Source organism: Aspergillus melleus (genome assembly GCF_016097325.1).
Source record: "Aspergillus melleus strain CBS 546.65 chromosome Unknown contig3, whole genome shotgun sequence".
NCBI classification, from domain to species: domain Eukaryota; kingdom Fungi; phylum Ascomycota; class Eurotiomycetes; order Eurotiales; family Aspergillaceae; genus Aspergillus; species Aspergillus melleus.
In genome coordinates this window covers 737,305-754,388 of record NW_025763372.1, presented here as the reverse complement: position 1 = coordinate 754,388, position 17,084 = coordinate 737,305, and the positions used below count along the sequence as shown (strand labels likewise).

The 17,084-nt window shown below is 51.3% G+C and overlaps 9 protein-coding genes across 9 annotated transcripts; 5 read left to right on the top strand and 4 right to left on the bottom strand.

Annotated features, from left to right (window-relative positions):
* Nucleotides 1-450: 450 nt before the first annotated feature.
* Nucleotides 451-1,075, bottom strand: LDX57_005278 (succinate dehydrogenase assembly factor 3; the record flags this gene model as incomplete). Its single annotated transcript, XM_046086956.1, has 3 exons — nt 451-521; nt 603-702; nt 857-1,075. The coding sequence occupies 3 exons, from the start codon at nt 1,073-1,075 to the stop codon at nt 451-453; spliced, it is 390 nt and encodes a 129-aa protein (XP_045942922.1).
* Nucleotides 1,076-1,387: 312 nt separating this feature from the next.
* Nucleotides 1,388-2,263, top strand: MTQ2 (S-adenosylmethionine-dependent methyltransferase; the record flags this gene model as incomplete). Its single annotated transcript, XM_046086955.1, has 1 exon — nt 1,388-2,263. One exon carries the CDS (start codon nt 1,388-1,390, stop codon nt 2,261-2,263), a length of 876 nt encoding a protein of 291 aa, XP_045942921.1.
* A 779-nt stretch (nt 2,264-3,042) lies between these two features.
* Nucleotides 3,043-3,618, bottom strand: smd1 (mRNA splicing protein SMD1; the record flags this gene model as incomplete). Its single annotated transcript, XM_046086954.1, has 3 exons — nt 3,043-3,344; nt 3,468-3,517; nt 3,605-3,618. The coding sequence occupies 3 exons, from the start codon at nt 3,616-3,618 to the stop codon at nt 3,043-3,045; spliced, it is 366 nt and encodes a 121-aa protein (XP_045942920.1).
* Nucleotides 3,619-4,020: 402 nt separating this feature from the next.
* LDX57_005275 (uncharacterized protein) lies at nt 4,021-6,774 on the bottom strand (the record flags this gene model as incomplete). Its single annotated transcript, XM_046086953.1, has 3 exons — nt 4,021-4,500; nt 4,548-6,302; nt 6,388-6,774. 3 exons carry the CDS (start codon nt 6,772-6,774, stop codon nt 4,021-4,023), a joined length of 2,622 nt encoding a protein of 873 aa, XP_045942919.1.
* A 615-nt stretch (nt 6,775-7,389) lies between these two features.
* LDX57_005274 (uncharacterized protein) lies at nt 7,390-10,164 on the bottom strand (the record flags this gene model as incomplete). The annotated part of the gene is made up of 1 exon (XM_046086952.1): nt 7,390-10,164. The coding sequence occupies one exon, from the start codon at nt 10,162-10,164 to the stop codon at nt 7,390-7,392; it is 2,775 nt and encodes a 924-aa protein (XP_045942918.1).
* A 1,353-nt stretch (nt 10,165-11,517) lies between these two features.
* On the top strand, nt 11,518-12,964 carry LDX57_005273 (uncharacterized protein). The gene is made up of 2 exons (XM_046086951.1): nt 11,518-12,319; nt 12,385-12,964. The coding sequence occupies exons 1-2, from the start codon at nt 11,687-11,689 to the stop codon at nt 12,748-12,750; spliced, it is 999 nt and encodes a 332-aa protein (XP_045942917.1). The 5' UTR covers nt 11,518-11,686; the 3' UTR covers nt 12,751-12,964.
* Nucleotides 12,965-13,910: 946 nt separating this feature from the next.
* Nucleotides 13,911-14,141, top strand: LDX57_005272 (uncharacterized protein; the record flags this gene model as incomplete). Its single annotated transcript, XM_046086950.1, has 1 exon — nt 13,911-14,141. The coding sequence occupies one exon, from the start codon at nt 13,911-13,913 to the stop codon at nt 14,139-14,141; it is 231 nt and encodes a 76-aa protein (XP_045942916.1).
* Nucleotides 14,142-14,576: 435 nt separating this feature from the next.
* Nucleotides 14,577-14,859, top strand: LDX57_005271 (uncharacterized protein; the record flags this gene model as incomplete). Its single annotated transcript, XM_046086949.1, has 2 exons — nt 14,577-14,666; nt 14,722-14,859. The coding sequence occupies 2 exons, from the start codon at nt 14,577-14,579 to the stop codon at nt 14,857-14,859; spliced, it is 228 nt and encodes a 75-aa protein (XP_045942915.1).
* A 627-nt stretch (nt 14,860-15,486) lies between these two features.
* LDX57_005270 (uncharacterized protein) lies at nt 15,487-16,054 on the top strand (the record flags this gene model as incomplete). Its single annotated transcript, XM_046086948.1, has 2 exons — nt 15,487-15,550; nt 15,756-16,054. 2 exons carry the CDS (start codon nt 15,487-15,489, stop codon nt 16,052-16,054), a joined length of 363 nt encoding a protein of 120 aa, XP_045942914.1.
* Nucleotides 16,055-17,084: the final 1,030 nt, after the last annotated feature.

Here is a 17,084-nt window from a genome sequence, read left to right as displayed (position 1 = left end):
CCTGAATTGGGGTTAGTGGTGATGTCAATGGTTCGAGGAATTGGTTTCTTATCTTCTACACCTGGTAGTGGCTTGATGTGGAATGTAAACTGGCTTGGACTGACAGACGTTGGAGTTTGCTGATCTCGGAGATATTCCGCTTTTTTTATATGTCGGGTCCTGGTTATCTAGATCTATATCCAGTACTTCGTATGCATGATTTATATTATTGTACACGTGCATTGCAGTAAATCTATAATACAGACTCGTTATATACTATTTACACGGGTTCTGAGTATGTCCCGGTTATCACTTTCCTGGTCTGGCTCGCCAGTTCGTCAATGACTGTATCCTCCGTGCGGTGTAGATGGATACCCATCTCATCCACCATGAGATCGAAAGGAGAGAGACCAGAGCAGAGACCAAATACCTTCGAGATCTCATAAACCAACAACAATCCTTCACATCCATCTATTCATTCTCCTCACCATCCCGACTCCGAATCGCCTGCATCAGCTCATACAGCTGGCCGAGTTGTTGATCTGTTCCGGTCAGCGTCCACAATGGCCACTTCGAGTATCTTCATGTCCAGCCAGTCCGGAGTCCAGAGCAGAGAGACGAACCGCTCATTTTATCCAATTTCGCCTTGTCCAGTTTATCCCCCACCCAGGTATCTCCCTCGAGCTTTTGCGCGTATAATTGCCATTCCGTGAGGAAGCCAATCTACATCACACCAGTCAGGAGTCATTAGCATTTCCTCTGTGTTCTTCATCTTAAAACCAACGATATGGAACCTAACACAACCAAGCCATAGACACCATCCCATTCCCAACCGCAGACCATAGAACAGACACAACGAGGGAGCGGAAAGACATACAATATGCAACGGATTCTCGACATTCTTATGAGCCCTGAACTCGCTCTTCACGTACCCATCCCCCAGCAGCCGCATCTCGGGCTCCAGTTTCTTGCGATGCACGCGCAGAATGCGCCGGTAGAGTTGCAGCGGCGGAAGCAGGGCGAGCGATTCGCTGAGGCTGGATTTCGAGCCCATCGTGGCGGGCGTCGCCATGAGGAGGCGGAGGGCGGGGCGCATTTTGTTGTCTGAAGTACGAAAGTTTGGGCCTGGAATTGGACTGGGGTTGGAGATGCTAGGAACTAGAACTACGGAAGTGAGCGAGGGCCGAGGGCGGGAGTCTGGATGAGGGCGGTGAGGGGAATCTACTCCGGTGGGCATTTGGTATCAATGCTCTTCTTATCTTGGATTTGGATTTGCGCGCATTGCATGGTCTGTATGCATTGATTGCAATCGAAGCCATAACCTAAGAGAAAACACGAGTCGCCTACGTGTCCGTCTGCCTGTTACAATCAAATTATTCCACCATCCTCAGATTCCACCATCCTCAGGATGCTCCCCACGCCCTGCACCTCGCACGTCTCCTTCGACACCATCTACGAACCCTCCGAAGACTCGTACCTCTTCCTGGACACGCTCTCATCGACCTCTGAATCAACATGGCTGAAAGAACGATTCAACGCCTCTACCAGCTCCTCCTCCGACCCCTCCACTAACCCCTCCCCCACGACATCCTCCCCCTCCGCCTCCCCCCTCATCATCGAAGTCGGCACCGGCTCCGGCGTCGTCCTCGGCTTCGTCGCAGGCAACTCCCACGAGATCCTCGGCCGTCGCGACATCCTCACCCTGGGGATAGACGTAAACCGCAACGCCTGTCTCGCCACGAAAGAAACAGTGCAGAAAGCGATTCAAGAGCGCCAGGCCGATCCTCTACCCAATGCAGACCCCTCCAACCCGGCCCCGAACCAACGAACCAAAACAATCTACACCTCCTCCATAACATCCGACCTCCTCTCCTCCATCCGCCCCGCTAGCGTCGACATCCTCCTCTTCAACCCCCCCTACGTCCCCACAGAAGACCTCCCCCGGATCCCCAGCGCCACGGAACAAGACCGTGCCACCGAAGAGGGACTCACCCGGTCTGAGAAGTTCGATCGCGAATCCTACTTCCTGTCGTTGACGTATGCGGGGGGGAAAGATGGGATGGAGACGACGGATCGTCTGATTGAGCAGATTCCGGAAGTGTTGGAGCCCACGCGCGGCGTGGCGTATGTGTTGCTTTGTGCGCAGAATCGGCCGGGGGAGGTTCGGGAGAGGATTAGGGGGTGGGGAGGAGCGTGGAGGGCCGAGTTTGTTGGGAATAGTGGGGTGCAGGCGGGGTGGGAGAAGTTGGTGATTTTGAGGGTTTGGAGGGAGGGAATTGATTAACTATTACACAAGAGAGACGGAGAGAAATGGGATGGGTTTGGAGTGCTGTGGGAGAGGGAGTAATGTGATGAGGGATGATTTATGAGTGATGATGGAATAGATATATGTTATAGATTATAGAACTACACGATTGGTACATGGGAGTATAGGAGGGAGTATCTTCTTTTCTTCTTATTCAGTTCAAGTCTCATTGCGTTGTACACGCGACATGGGTCATACCCACATGTCGAGATTAATTTCTTTCGTACAGGATATCATCCAGCCTGCCCGATCCACGATGTAGGGTAAGGTGAGGCTGCTGTAAGTTCTGGATTCCATCGTAGACATTCAATTTCGAATACTCGGGTCGTGATATGCTTGAACCGAGCCAAGGCATATAGGTTATCGTCGAATGAGCGTCGAGAGCAAGTCACATTCTCGGTCGATTCGATTCCGTCCAACCCTGCCTGGTCTTATGGATTCTTTCCTTTCTTCGTCCGAATCTCCACGCCAGAGCGAAAATCACGGAGTCGCGAATAGGCAGGAAACCCAACATCGAGTAATCCTTTTTTTCCTCCGCCACAGGCAAGCAGGGAGTCGGTGGTTTGGTTCCCTTCGAACAAACAAAATTGGAGAACAGAAACCCCAGATATCACCCATATCATAGCACCTCAAAAGAACAACAACAAAGTCAAATCCCGACGATGGAATCGAAAAATAATCAAATTAAAAAAGGAAGAGAGAAAAAAAAAAGAACAAACTCCCAAACCCTAATCTATCAACGAAACTTTTCCCCAAATCTAGAATCCACGACCGCGCCCACGTCCACGACCCCGACCTCTACCACGGGGACCACCGCGGCCGCCACGGCCACCCCGGTCGGCCTCCTTGCGCGCCTTGTTCTTCGGCTTGGGCTGGTCGTCCACCAGCAGGGTATCCAGGGGCAGGCTGTCGGGGAGGATGTAGTAGCGGATCGTGGAGCCGCGGATGTTGATGGTGTCTAGGGAGATGGGGTCGCGGCCTTTGGGGGTCATTTTGACGGTGCGCAGGGCGGTGTTCATTTGTGGGGAGACGGAGGTGATGGTGCCGTGAAGGATTGTTCCTAGTGGGTGTTAGATTTATGGATTTGGAGATTGGGGGTTGCTTGAAGGTAGGTAGGAGGTAGGTAGGTAGGGAACTGCGAGACAAGATGAAGGAGGGTTCAGGAAGTGGTAGAGGCACTGACCATTCTTCAACTCGATAGTCACCGTCTCATTGGCGCACTTCATCAGAAATCTAAATCACGGTTAGTCGGTTGCTGCATGAATGGGTGCATAGCTGCTGGAGCTTGCATTGCAAATTCCGCGACTCAAGGGTACGTACCGGACGAGCTTCATGGTGGACACGGGTGCACCGGAGCTGGTGCTGAAGATAGATAGGATGGAGGAAAGTTCAATCTGGCGGGTTGAATGGGTGGTGGTGGTGGTCGTTAAGTGTCGCACAGGCTGGTGTCTTCGCGGGTGGTTGTCGCGGCTCAACAGAGGCTGAGGAGCTACGGCACGTGACTGCACTGATCTAGCGCCGTCTTCACAACACCGGGTATATTCATCACGAGGATGACGTTCTGATTACTGAAAAGTTCCAATGAGCAATCCTTACAAGACAGAGTGATATATTAAATCGTTAATCATGCTGCAATAAATATCCAGGACTACCAGGATTCTATCTCGACTATCATCAGTGGTATCTCGAAACAAAACAGAATAGAAATCGCTAAACCCCGCCGATGCCGGCTTCAATCACAAAACTCCATGTCGCGCCTTAAAAATGGCGATCTTATCATCATAAAACAAAATCTCGCGCAGCCGAAACGTCACACGTGATCGGCTGCCTTCGAGATCGGATTCATCTCCATTCGACGATTCGTGGTCCGACGATAGCACCGAGGTTGAATCCGCCGTGCTGGCAGCTCCGGCGTCATCGTCACCTTCGTCGTCATCCGTGTCGCTGGCCGACCAGGGCTCGCCATCTCCCAGACCCTCGCTATGGCTGTCATCCGCATCGTCAAGATCAACCTTATCCCCTCGTTTCCCTTCGAGGATCTCGTAGCATTTGTTCTGCATCCCTACGTAGCTGATTCCAACATCCGGACGGATGGTGACAATGTCCAGAATTTGCAGTGCAAGCTCCTTGGAATCCCGGTGTATGGGATGGGCGATATGAGGAATGTGCAAGGCCCGAAGGTGTGGAACATTAGGCAGCCTCTGTAAGAAGTAGTGCTAGTTCGGGTTAGTAACCTCTTGTGGAAAGACAGAATAGATCTTACCCAGTCCTTGGAATGTACGGTCATCGACAGCTCACGCAATCGAGGCATGCGTCCACTGGTGACAAAAGAAATCATATCGCGCGTAAACATCCATTTACGCCAGCGGCTAGTGGCGATCTCAACGCCAATTGCGGACCGCTCCGTACTATCAATGAGTACCTTTTTCAGACTCATCCGATGGTTGCGGATCACATTTCGGTAAATGGCATCAATCTGGACGATCGAGTCATACATGGGAGCTTCGTGCAAGAAGAGAGTTTCGAGTGTGTTAGGAGCCAGGGTGTCCTTGATGAACAGTAGCAGATACGGAGACACGGCGTCCGTATGGATGTGTTTGATTCTCAAAGAGTACTCCGATTGTCCACCCTCTCTCTTTCCAGCTCTGGAAGAGCGAGGGGCGCATGACGGAGGAAACTGGCGACGCAGGGACCTCCACAGCTTCTCATGGCCTTCGCAGCGCAGTATTGTCAAAGCCGTGATCCGGGTCCAATCAAGACTTTGTAGTATCACCGGAATAGATAGAGACACGCGTTCTAACTCCAAAGTCTCCAACCTGAGCGGGTTCCGGTTGGATTCGACGTCAGAAGGCGAGCTAGGAGATAATTTGAAGACGGTGCTGGAGGGCTTTGACGGCTCTTTGGCCCTTGGTTCTGAGACTACAACTGGCTGGTCTGGTGAGGGTTCTGGTGACCCTGCAGGTGGAGGCGACTCAAGTTGAGGGTTCGTACTCCCGGGAATACTTCCACCAGCTTCGGTATTGGGCGTTTTCTTGGAGCCTTCACTAGCCACTCCATGAGAGCACGAGCCATCAGTGTGGCCTAGTAGCACTCCTAACACGCCCCCGGCCTTGGGCCACCCAGTCATGGCCGTGGTCGAATCTCGGGAGGACCAGCCTCCCAGTGGTTTTAACCAGTCTGCCTGACAGACCTTTGACGAAATGCCGACGCGCAACTCCTTCAGCCGATCCCACGAACGACGGATGAGTATAGCTGCTTCTTCAATGTACGACGACTCATCTATATCAAGTATGCTCAGGCTCTTCAATGGCGGCACTATAGACAAAGACGGATACTCCACATGCCCGTATTTATGCAGCAATGGCGAGCCGGCTGGGAGAGGAGCAAAATCGTTCTGCGTATCTGGAAGTGCAAAAGAAGACGCAGTCGGTGCAGAGCGTATTGGGCTCTCCGAATTATCGTGCCATCGGACCCAGACACGCTCCAGGCGGCATTCGTGTCCAGGACGATTGGCAAGCGATGAGAGTGCAATCCACACATCCCTTAAAACCCCCGTAGGCATGTCCCAGACGAATGTCTCCAGATTGACCATCCGGGCAATGGCCAAGGCGACTAATGTTCCCAGCATTTTCCCCGTCTCCTTGGTCACAGAGTATTCTTGGACCCAGATCAGCGGTCCATTCCCAACCGAGAACTTCCGCGTATATTGTGCATAGTAGTTCCCCCGTCGTATCCTCCGCACCGGACTCTGTGTAGGGGTTTGGTCGTGGGGAGTGTTGCAGCCACAGTGTGCGCAGGAACCGGCGGGTCGATGCGTAGGAAGCTCATGGAAGATGTCGTCTCCCATGACCAATGTCGCCAAACCATAGGAAAGAGCGTCAACGCCAGCAGGATGATCGGAAGACGACAAGGTATCTGGCCAGACAATGTCGAACCGAGAGTACATTTGAGGGATCGCCAGAGCATGAAGGGTGGAGCACGTCAGAGCCAGCGACGTCAAATCATTCGTATGCGTTACCTGCAAGATGGCCAGGACGGTACTAGGTTAGTATCATGCAAGGAGAGGGTATAATGTAGACGAACTGGACGGTGTCACCATTTACCTCTTTCACAATCTCCTGCAATATATCCATGGGCAGGTCCAACAAAAGCAGCGGCTTTTTCACTTCCACGGGTTTCTCATCCGCCGCGAGACTAATATTCGCCGTTTCCATCGCCAGAGATGTCGTGTCAATGTTATTATCGGCTGCCTCAGGCCCAGCAACAGAGCAGGTCGATGGTTGCGGATTATCCAATTCATCTTTGTTCGACACCGTGACGGAGTCTCGCTGCAATGGCCGTTTCTCCGTGGATCTCTCGTCGGACGCAGCTGAGGTCGTGCTGGCACTGGAAACGAAATCGTCCTCGTCCGACGATGCGCCTATGTCGGAACTGAACCGATAATCGGAATAAAGGCTGCTGGACTCGGCCATATTGTTGACGGCGGACATTGCGCGATGATTTCCCTGATATGGATTTAAGGGCAGAACATCACCAGTGGTGTCAAACAATGCGTAGAGAAGGCAAAGCGCGCAGCATGGAGGGATTTAAGTCGAGTGGCTAGGTGGTGATAGATCGCTGATGATAAAGCGGAATTGACGGGTCGGATCCGGGGTAGATGGAGAAGAGGAGCAGTGGAGGGCTGGCGTGGACAACGCAGGCAGAAAACGAGTGTGGTACAGGGAAAAAGAAAAAACGACAGATGATCAACCACAAACAAACCCAGAAGAGTTAGGATAGAGATTAATAGACCAAAGTCGAGTCAGTCAGGCCTCAGTCTATCCTCGACTTGGGCTGAGGGATCGAGACGAGGAGCGACATGGGGCAGAGCTGCTTGCCTCTTGGCGATGGCGGCTACTTATGACTTTGTCCTCAGGCAGTAAGGCCGCGACTAGTGGCCTTTTAGTGGCCGCGTCGCCTGAGGCAGATCGTCCCCGGACTACACGTGCCGCGTCGATCATATCCATTCGTTGGACAACTGATGAGGAATCGAATGCATTTGAATAACAGAATAGTAATGAACATAGCAAACAACAAAATCAGATACAACTAAACACATGAACCAGTTACGCAGTGGAAGATTCAGAATAAAGCACGTCACACACCCTTCCAACAAAGCCCTCGAGGCCCGACGGTGTCACAGAATCCTGTGCAGAGGCTAATGCGACCGAAGCCCCGGGCATGAGGAGCACTCGAGACCCAACTTCAACCCACTCAACCGATGTGACAAAGGAAAATGTTATCTTCACGTCTTCTTGAGATGATGCTCGAGAGGCACGGACCATGTCATTCACCTCGGACCCCCCATCTCCTTCCCGGTCAGCGTCACCGTCAAAGTTGAAGAACTCAAGCTCGGTTGGTGACGGTGGTCTTGAAACAATCTCATCCTCGGCCAGCGCCATGCATGTCACCTTCACTGTGGAGCGGATATTGGCAATGTATACAATGGCATTGCCACCAAGAAGCAACGGAGGCGAGAGCGAAGAAGCGAACTCACTCGATGCAAAGCTAGCGACGAAGCCGGTATGGAACAACAGAGACTTGGGGATAGAGCTGGATGTCTTGTTTAAGCTGGCTAAGACAGTGCCCTTACGAACTTTGCCGAGTCGCGGCAATCGCTCCTTCGGTTGAGAAGGGAGAGGCTCGACTCCGACCGTGCCCACTTGATCCTGGATCAGCTTCTGGACCGGTAACCGCAGATTTCTGACGCTGGCAATACGAACGCGCTGCCATTGTGCTTGGGTTGGGAAAGTGGTTTTCCCGGGTACAATATTTTGGACGAAAGAAGCTGAGAACTCCTGCGACGGTGGCCTACTCTGAGCAAAATCATGGTGTGTGTGCATTTCTGACCGTGGCTCTGATCTCCTCTGAACCCCTTGATCGACAAAGGTATTGGTCAGTAGCGGCCCAATGACTAGCTCGTCCCCGACAGAGATCGCTCCGTAACGGACCAGTCCACACAGAACGACGCCTTGATTTTCCTTTCGAGGATGGTCCGCAGAAGCAGAGTAGACCTTAGACGGAGGAATGGCAAAAACCTCGTCAATGTCGAAAACATTGGCGGGAAGATGGGTGGCTGGTAATGACCTTGGGATCGAGATGGACCTGAGCGGAGGTCGCGTAGGGATTGGAAGATATCGAAGAAATGCGTGCAACTTTCCAATACCCGTTCCATCGACAGCGCTCGCAAGAACAATAGGCACGACAGATGACCAATTGTCGGTGGAATGTATAATCCTTCGGACTTCTTGGCTGTCCTTCGGCTCTATGTGCTGTAGATCCACGGTCTTACCCGATGTGTTTGGCTGTGCAGGGAGCATGGCAGGCTTCTTGCCGGCGGTTTTCAACACGGAGAGCACTCTGGTGAGATTGTTTCTCAGGCTCGTACGAGAGGCGAGATCCATCTTAGTGATCACCACGATTATGGGCACGTCCAATTTGACGCACAGTTCAAGATGCGACAAGGCCAAGCTGATATCAGTCGTTTGCTCCGTAGCACTATTGTTTGACTCCGACGAGGCGTCATCCTCACAGTTAGCGGGGATGCACAGTAAAACATAGTGAGGCGCCCAACTGATCAACCCTCGCAATGTAGACTTCAGATAGCGGACTGAGCCTGGAAGATCCGAAACGAAAGCAAGACGGCCACTTTGCGCAGCCGCATGCACATCATCCCATGCTGCGACATTCCCTGACGCGTAGTTTATAACATTGACCTCCTCGGCAGATGGGACGTCGGCAGCGTATCCAATCAATTCATGGGCGACAGAACTGGTGATGCCGGACGATATCTCATGGCGATGTTTCAAGAGACTCAATCTGCTAGTCCCTCTGCCATTATCCAGCACGGACGAGGTCAAAGTCCCCAGGAGTGATGATTTCCCGGCAGTGCTTGGCCCAGAAATCGAGACACGAATCTGCTCCGTCGACGAGAAGCTGCCTTCCTGTGAAGTGGTCTGCCCAGCTTCGACTGATGAAGAGTTGTCTCCCCCAGAACCTCTCCTGGGCGACGGTACCTTGTAAAAGTCCCAGTCCGGACTCACCAATGCTTCGGCCACCCACAGATCTCCAGTGTGGACGTTCTCATCCTCATGAACATTACTCGCAGCAACACCTTCTGTCCATTCGCATTTACCCACAATAACGCGACGGAGGACCTCAACCTTACAACCTAGGCTTGCAGCCATGGCCTGCAGATTAGACAGACTTTCCTCTAACTCATCGTGAGCCAGCCCGACGAAGGTTCCGTCGTCGGCAACGCCAATCTCATACAAAGCCCCCTGACTTTCCTCGAGACCAGGAAGCAAACGAGCTGGTTTCTGAGGAGCCCCTAGAAGGTCTGTAGCATCTGGAAGAACCGGCAGCACAAGGTTGGCCGCTGTAGAGGAATGGAAAGGCGACGACTGCTGCAGACGCCATAACAGCTGCGTCGTCAGGGATTGTAAGCGCTGCTGACGACTGAGAGTCGAGCGGTTTCCAGAAAGCTTTGGATTCGACTCATAGCTGGAAGGCGTCGGACCCGAAGTCGACAAACTTGCGCGGGAATGATACGAACCACCGACGAGGTGGCCGGTGGATACTGACGCGTAGTATCGTCGCGAGCGTAGCAGCAGATGCAATTTGTACTCCGTGGGTCCTTCCTGGGGTTCTGGCTCCAGCTTGGTGATACCGTAGTCCGATAGAACGTCGGCGTCGGTCCGGTCCAGGTTCGCGTTGGAGCGGTTCCGAATCACCATGCGGGTACCGCCGCCCCCGGCTTGCTGTGGAGTGGAGGACCCGGATGTGGACCATGGCGAAGAAACCCGCGGAGGGTCGGGATCGTAGGTGAAGATAGACGCCATGGCTCAATGGCGTGAGAAATAAAGGCGCAATTGCAAGGAAAATTGTGCGGAGAAAGCTGCGATATGACAATGGGTGGAATCAGACGGAAAATGCAAGTTCAAACAATGCCCAGCCCCAGACACAATAAGTGAGGAGGTAATAATAAAGTATTCAAGTCCCAGAATGTGTGATATCCCGGGCATGTACAGTATAACCGTATTGGTATAGTCATTTTGCGGGGGACGAAATGTAGCAACGTGGACAGTAGAAACCGAGGGACGCAAAGGCCAGAAAGACAGAGGACAATCGCGTCAGCTAAATAGGTCACGGAAAGCAATCATGCAGTCAGGGGGATTGACAATGCAGAGTGACTTAGAAGCAAACAGAAGACATGATGCACCACAGGTGACTCACTGCTTGCGTCCCTGAAATTCCAGGCATCCCAATGTTGTTCGCTGGTGGCCGGGCGGTGATCATGTGATACATGACGTAAGCGATAGATACATCGATGCCTCAGGCAGCATATGAAGGTTTCCCGTCAGCTGAATTCTTCGATGTTTCATTATCTTAAGGTCTGGATATGATATGCTTTTTCAGGATCCCTCAACATAGTTTTTTGTTAATTGTCAGAGGCTCGAGTAATGCAGTCCGAATTTTCAATTGATTTTATGAAGAGCGTTGTCATCAAAACCAATGAGAGAAAATACCCTCCATATCTACACCAGTTTGATTTGCGAGTGCAAAGCGCAGATCACCGATCACATCTTCCAAATATTTGATCTAGGCTGAGCTAGCACCCGAGATGCCATCAGTGGAGACACGCTATAGCCCGTTCTGCAGACAGGACAGTCATAGAATTATGTTGTTTGTGCTCCTTAATTAAACCCAGGGTCGAACCCCAACGGATATCCTCTTCTGTGTATCTGGAAGCTAGCGTGTTTGCCAGCTAGTCTTTTTCTAATTCTGTACATCGGTTCGGTTGTTGCTGTCTAGGTTCATGACCAACTATTCTCGTAAAGATTTTAGTGTGCTTCTCTGGGCATACCTAGAAGGTGGATGCAGTTATCATGCTCAGAACAACCACAGGCTACAGCATAGTTAGAAAGGGAGCATAGAAAAAATACCAACGATTTTTACGGAGTATACCAATCAGTAGCAGCCTAGCCTGTAATCGCAGAAATCCGTGTAAGCCGAAGGATTGAGTCTGTCGCCTTGGCGCGGGGATGTTGGAATGTACTATAGCTAAGAATTAACGAGATGAAGCAAAGAAAACAGCAAACGGGGGCCGAAAGAACGAAAACCATCCGCAATAGGTAGGGAAATACTCCCAGAGCAGCCATTCTATGTTATTGGCTTATCATTGTTCTGTTGGGCGTACCTTGGCGATCGAGAGTTGGAGCTTGTAGGTTCTGTATCCGTAATAATTTCTTATTGGGCCTGGGCGCAAGTCGGTCGCCGCTGATTAAAAAGCCGAGTCTCCCGGACCAAAAAAGTACATCTTTGATCTCAACTTCCTCATCTCATCATTCATCTTGGTAAACCATGGGCACGATTATAATCACAGGAGCTAATGGCTCTCTTGCGATCCCTGCCGTAGAGCAGCTTCTGACTCAATACCCCGACCACACACTGGTTCTAACCGTGCGCAACACGGCCAGCGAGGACCCGAACACTCAAAAGCTTCGCAATATCATCTCGCACCACCACACGGCGAAGACATCTATCCGTCAACTTGACCTGGCCAGTCTCACTTCTGTTCATAAGTTTGCTGGGGATATCGCGACCGAGATCACAGAGGGCAAACTCCCGCAACTCACCAGCATCGTCTGCAACGCGTATTATTGGAACTTGGTGACGGAGGCCCAGCTGACAGAAGATGGGTATGAAAAGACGTTTCAAGTGAACCATATTGCACATTCAGTGCTTGCTCTTCGTCTTCTGGGTCACTTCGGCCCGGAGGGTGGTCGCATTGTGCTTTTCAGCAGCGACACCCATTTTCCCGGTCAAAGCCCTCTTGAGACGTATCCGCCTGTCATCCCGGACGACCTAGACTTGTTGGTCAAGCCGCCGACTTATGAGAAGGTCGATCATATGGGGCGTGGATTCCAGAGTTATTCCGTCTCAAAACTGGCGATCACCATGTGGATGTATGCGATAAATCGGCATCTGGAGAAGGTAAGGATGTGCAACTCATATCTACTTCCTGACGATGACATCAGCTAATATATCTCCTTGTGTAGGAAGAGGATCTCAAGAACATTACCGTGATTGCCATCAATCCTGGTAACTTGACAGACTCGCGGGCTCTACAGGTCAACACCCCCACGCAGGTCAAGGTTATGTCGAGCTTTATCATCCGACCGTTCTCATTTCTTTTGCGTCGCTTCATGGACCCGACCATGCGTTCTGCTGGTGAGGCGGCAGCCGATATCGTTGGGCTGGCGACCGGTAAGATCAATCCCGGGGAGGGCGGCTATTTCACCCTTTCCAAAAAGGATAAGAGCTCGTCCGATAGTTACAACGAAGAGGTGCAGGAGAAACTGTGGAAGAAGACCTTGGAATGGGGAGGCATCAATCGGGCGAATAGCGCACTGAAGGACATTTGATTGATTGAGGGGCGTTGGGAATGCTGATATTTCTCTGTTTCAAACTGTTAGTGATGATATAATATCTCTTGATACCTACCAATTATTTGATTAAGTATCCACCTAATTCAGTTGATCAATCGTCCGGAGTTTTTGGGTCTGGTGGTATTGAAGAGATGGTTGCAGAAGGATGTACTCTACACGAGAGGCCGCTAAACAACAATATCACGTGCATGTATTGTGCTCGAAAATAATGAATTGACCTGTGCTCTAGGTATTCTTCTCTCTCTCCCTCTCCCTCTATCTACTCGACTGTTCTGCCTTGCCTTGACCCGTCCATCAATAATTCAGCCGCTGAGCGACTGGTCCCTTCACTGCCGTGATTCGACAAAACAGATGCACATCCGTCGTTTTGCCAGCGATTGGATAAAGTCGAACAATCGTCCATGTAATTCAACAATTCCATCGAGCTTGCTGACAAGAAATGGCCAAGAAAAACCGAGCCAGTACGCCCCGCTGCGGAGTCATTATGTGCTGAATCCGCCCTTTCTGCACGCGTCGAATTATAGCCCCCTCGTGTCCGCGTTCAAATAAAGTGTCCAGATAGACGCTATTAAGGTTATTCCTTCCGTGGGCCGTGATATCAGTGGAATTTATCCCTGCAGCCGTAAGGTGCTGACCCAAAACATCGGGACAAGCGGGAGTTTAGCGTGGCTGTAGAAGAAGTGACGAGAGTGAACAGGTTCTGCTAGAAGGTCAAGAACAAATTTTTCGAGCGATCATAGCAACAGTCGTGGACTAACATCTTCTCTCCATCGGCTCAAGCTATCGCTTTCGTCGCACTCCGAGCCGCCGGGCAGATGGGGCGCATAACCCTAGTGACAGATGGGTTAGTGATCAAAATGGCCTCAATCTAGAGGGGTTGTGATTGGCATCATGACCCACCATCCCAGACAAGACCGGGGCCGTTATGGGGTAACAACTCCGCTTTGGAATGCGTTAGAGAGGTTGGGCTGTCGAAATGGTCGTTATTGGTAGCTGACCTCATGCAATGCGACCCTTTTTAATTGCTACATCCCTGCTCGTCATGTGACCGGTAGTTGACGCCGACGACATCCCATCCTCTGCGCCCTCCCAACCGTTGGGTTTTCATGGCAGGCAGAGCAGATTCCACGATCATCATGTCGAGTAAACTTGTCAGCTTTGTGGAGGGTCTAGGCCTACCATTGTCCCGGTCTGAGGCATTGCAGAGCAGACTTGTCAAGGACACCCAGCTCCTAGACTATCTCTCTGACCAGGGGGTCTCCCAGAATGTCAGAAACGAATTGGCTTGCAAGTTGCTCCAAGAGGCACTTGGGGACGCAACTGTAGAAATACCTCAAAACGGAGCCAAAGTCGAGGGTAGTTGGTGAGGGCGCTATCCAGCACCGAGTCTAATCAGACGCCTTCGATCAGACGACTGACCATACCAAAGGTCTGCGACTTGCTCATTGCCCTCGAGATGTGTTGTCCTCCCAGCTTCAGCACAAGACGTATCCATAACCCTTCAAATCATCAGCCTTTGTCAAATCAGATTTGCCATCCGCAGCGGCGGTCACTCGCCTAACCCAGGCTGGTCCAGCATCGACCAGTCAGGTATTCTGATCGATTTGGAAAGACTGGATCAAGTGACTGTCAGCGACGATAGATCTGTGGCAAGCTTAGGACCGGGTGGACGATGGGGAGACGTCTTAAGGCCTTGGATCCGTACCGCGTCAGTGTAATCGGAGGACGCATCCCGCACATTGGGGTTGGAGGATTGATTCTCGGGGGTACGCACGTTGCTTGAGAAAGCCGAATTCGAGGAAATGGCTGACGAAAAGTCCCCTGTAAAAGGAGGATTCTTCCATTTCTCGGCTCAGTACGGAATGGCCGCTGACAATGTTAAGAACTTCCAGGTATGGTCTATTGGCACTCAGAAATCCGGCACCCAGGCCCTAACCAGATCACCAGATTGTATTGACCGACGGAACGATTACGGACGCAAATACGAAAGAGTACTCTGATCTCTTCTGGGCCCTGAAAGGCGGGGGTGCCAACTTTGGTGACTCTACCAACAAAATCGCAGATGGAATTGACTCGCAAAGCTAACTAGCCGAAGGAATCGTGACTCGATTCGACTGTTACACCCTCCCTGTGCATAGAGTATGGCGCCAAGTGGGCACATACAAGGTAGAGCAAGCGCCTGCTCTTCTTGAATCCTTCGCCAAATGGCATGAAACCGGAGCCTCAGATGTCAAGGCTACTGTCGCCCTGATAATCGACCTGGAAACCGCTACGGTCGGATTGATCTACTCCGAGTCCGCACACGAGCAGCCAGCGAGTTTTGCTCCGTTCAAAGATATTCCCCCCTTCAGTTACGCCATACCCCCAGCAAATGGGACTGTGCTAGAATTAATCCAGATCCTGGGTGGCTCCTTTGCTAATAGCCCCACCGAGTAAGATGACACCTCACAACACGATATTCTGGAGCCTAGAGGTTAGAGATAATCGCCGAAAAGGAAAACAGAAAAAGCCCATAGGATATTTGGATCGTTCTGCTGACAGGGTTGGACCGAAAATAATTAGTTTCCAACGACATGATTATCGGGGCGCGAGTTCTCGAATCGATGCCCAACTATACAAAGAAATGTACGGTTTCTGGAGAGAACGGGCCCTCGCGGTTATGAAGCCACCAGCGCTACGCAAACGTTTGTCCTCCAGCCGATCTCGGTGAACATGATCGACCAAGGGATCGAAAAGGGTGGAAACGCTATGGGAATCACTCGGGAAAATGCGCAATGTCGGTTTTATTTCATTTTTCCCTGAATATTCCCACTTGCGCCCCCTCTCTTCCTTCGTTTCTTTTTTTCTCCCCTCCCCTCCTCTTCACTTAGTCCCTACACCCATCCCCAGTTCCGAGATACCCAACCAATCAACCCCACAGAAAAGAAAATCATGAAACGACAGCTTACGTCTAAGCTAACTTTCTTTTTCTTCGGCCGTAGGGTGGACCACCCTTATAGACTGGGAGCACGAGAGCGACGACGAGACGGTGAGAGCCGTTTCCATTGCTACAACCGAGCGGTGGAGACAACTTGAAGTGAAGCGGGGACTCCATGACCCGTTTGTATACCTAAACGACGCCGCAAGGGACCAGAATCCGCTGGGTTCCTACGGCGTGGAGAACGTCGCCAAGCTGAAGGCTGTGTCGCGGAAATATGATCCCCAACAGATCTTCCAGAAGTTGCAGAACAATGGATTCCTTCTCTCGAAGAGTCTGGCCCCACCCCCTTCCAGCATCTAGTTCAATAGTCAGTCAATCCTTTGGTGCATTTACCCAATTTAGGGGCTACCACGAGGAAGGCGTCGGAGCCGGAGCGAGTTCCGACAAGCTACTCCGTACGGGAGGGAGATAGTCTACCTGTCGCAGTGAAGGGGCGACGGCGGACGGAGTAAGTAGGTAGTGCCTCGAGTCAGTGACATGACATGACGGGAGGAAGAGAAAAGCGGGCTAAAGATGGACAGGCTGGAGATGTCTCATTTCTCGTATTTCTTTCCTATTCGTCGTCACGTCATACCACGAATGCATATCTTCTCCTATTACTCTCGAGTAGGTCGTATCTGCTGCTACTATCTGCTACTAACCAACCTAACTATCTTTCACCGGGAAATCGCTCTCCCTGCTGACCTCTAGCAGATAAAACCATGTAATAACTCCCCATCTAGTCACGTTTCAAACCCCATCCCCAGGGCGCAACAGAAACCCTAAAGATAGACACAACCACCCCCATACAACCAGACCCCTCAGCAGGGGAATTGATGACAAAAAAACAAAAAAGAAAAAGTAAAAGAAAAAAGTTCTAATTCCAATTATAGTGCACATCTGTGAAAACGGCCCCTTTTTTCCCAAGTTGACCCCTGGTTTTCTTTCTTTCTTTTCTTTTTCTCTCCCCCTTCCATGCGCTGCCTCAACAACAAGGATATTGTTCCTTCTCCCTCCCTTCCTCCCACCCAACCCTCTCACCATCACCCAGACTAGCTAGTAGCTACATACATCCTATATAGCTAGAACGCTAACTAGTCGAAACTACACCCCAAAACCCAAGCCGTAGTCCTCCGTATCGAACGTTCTAAAACCTACTTTGACACGTGGTTGTGCCGCCGGGGCTGACATGAAGACGATGACGATGACGACGGCGAAGATGGACTAGAGGGATCCACAGCGCTCAGACTTTTCCGTCTTTGATTGATTGATTGATTCAGATTCGACTCCATGCTCTGGTCGGTCTAGGTACTCCGTTCCGTTCCTGAGTTATCCGTACGGAGTACTAGTA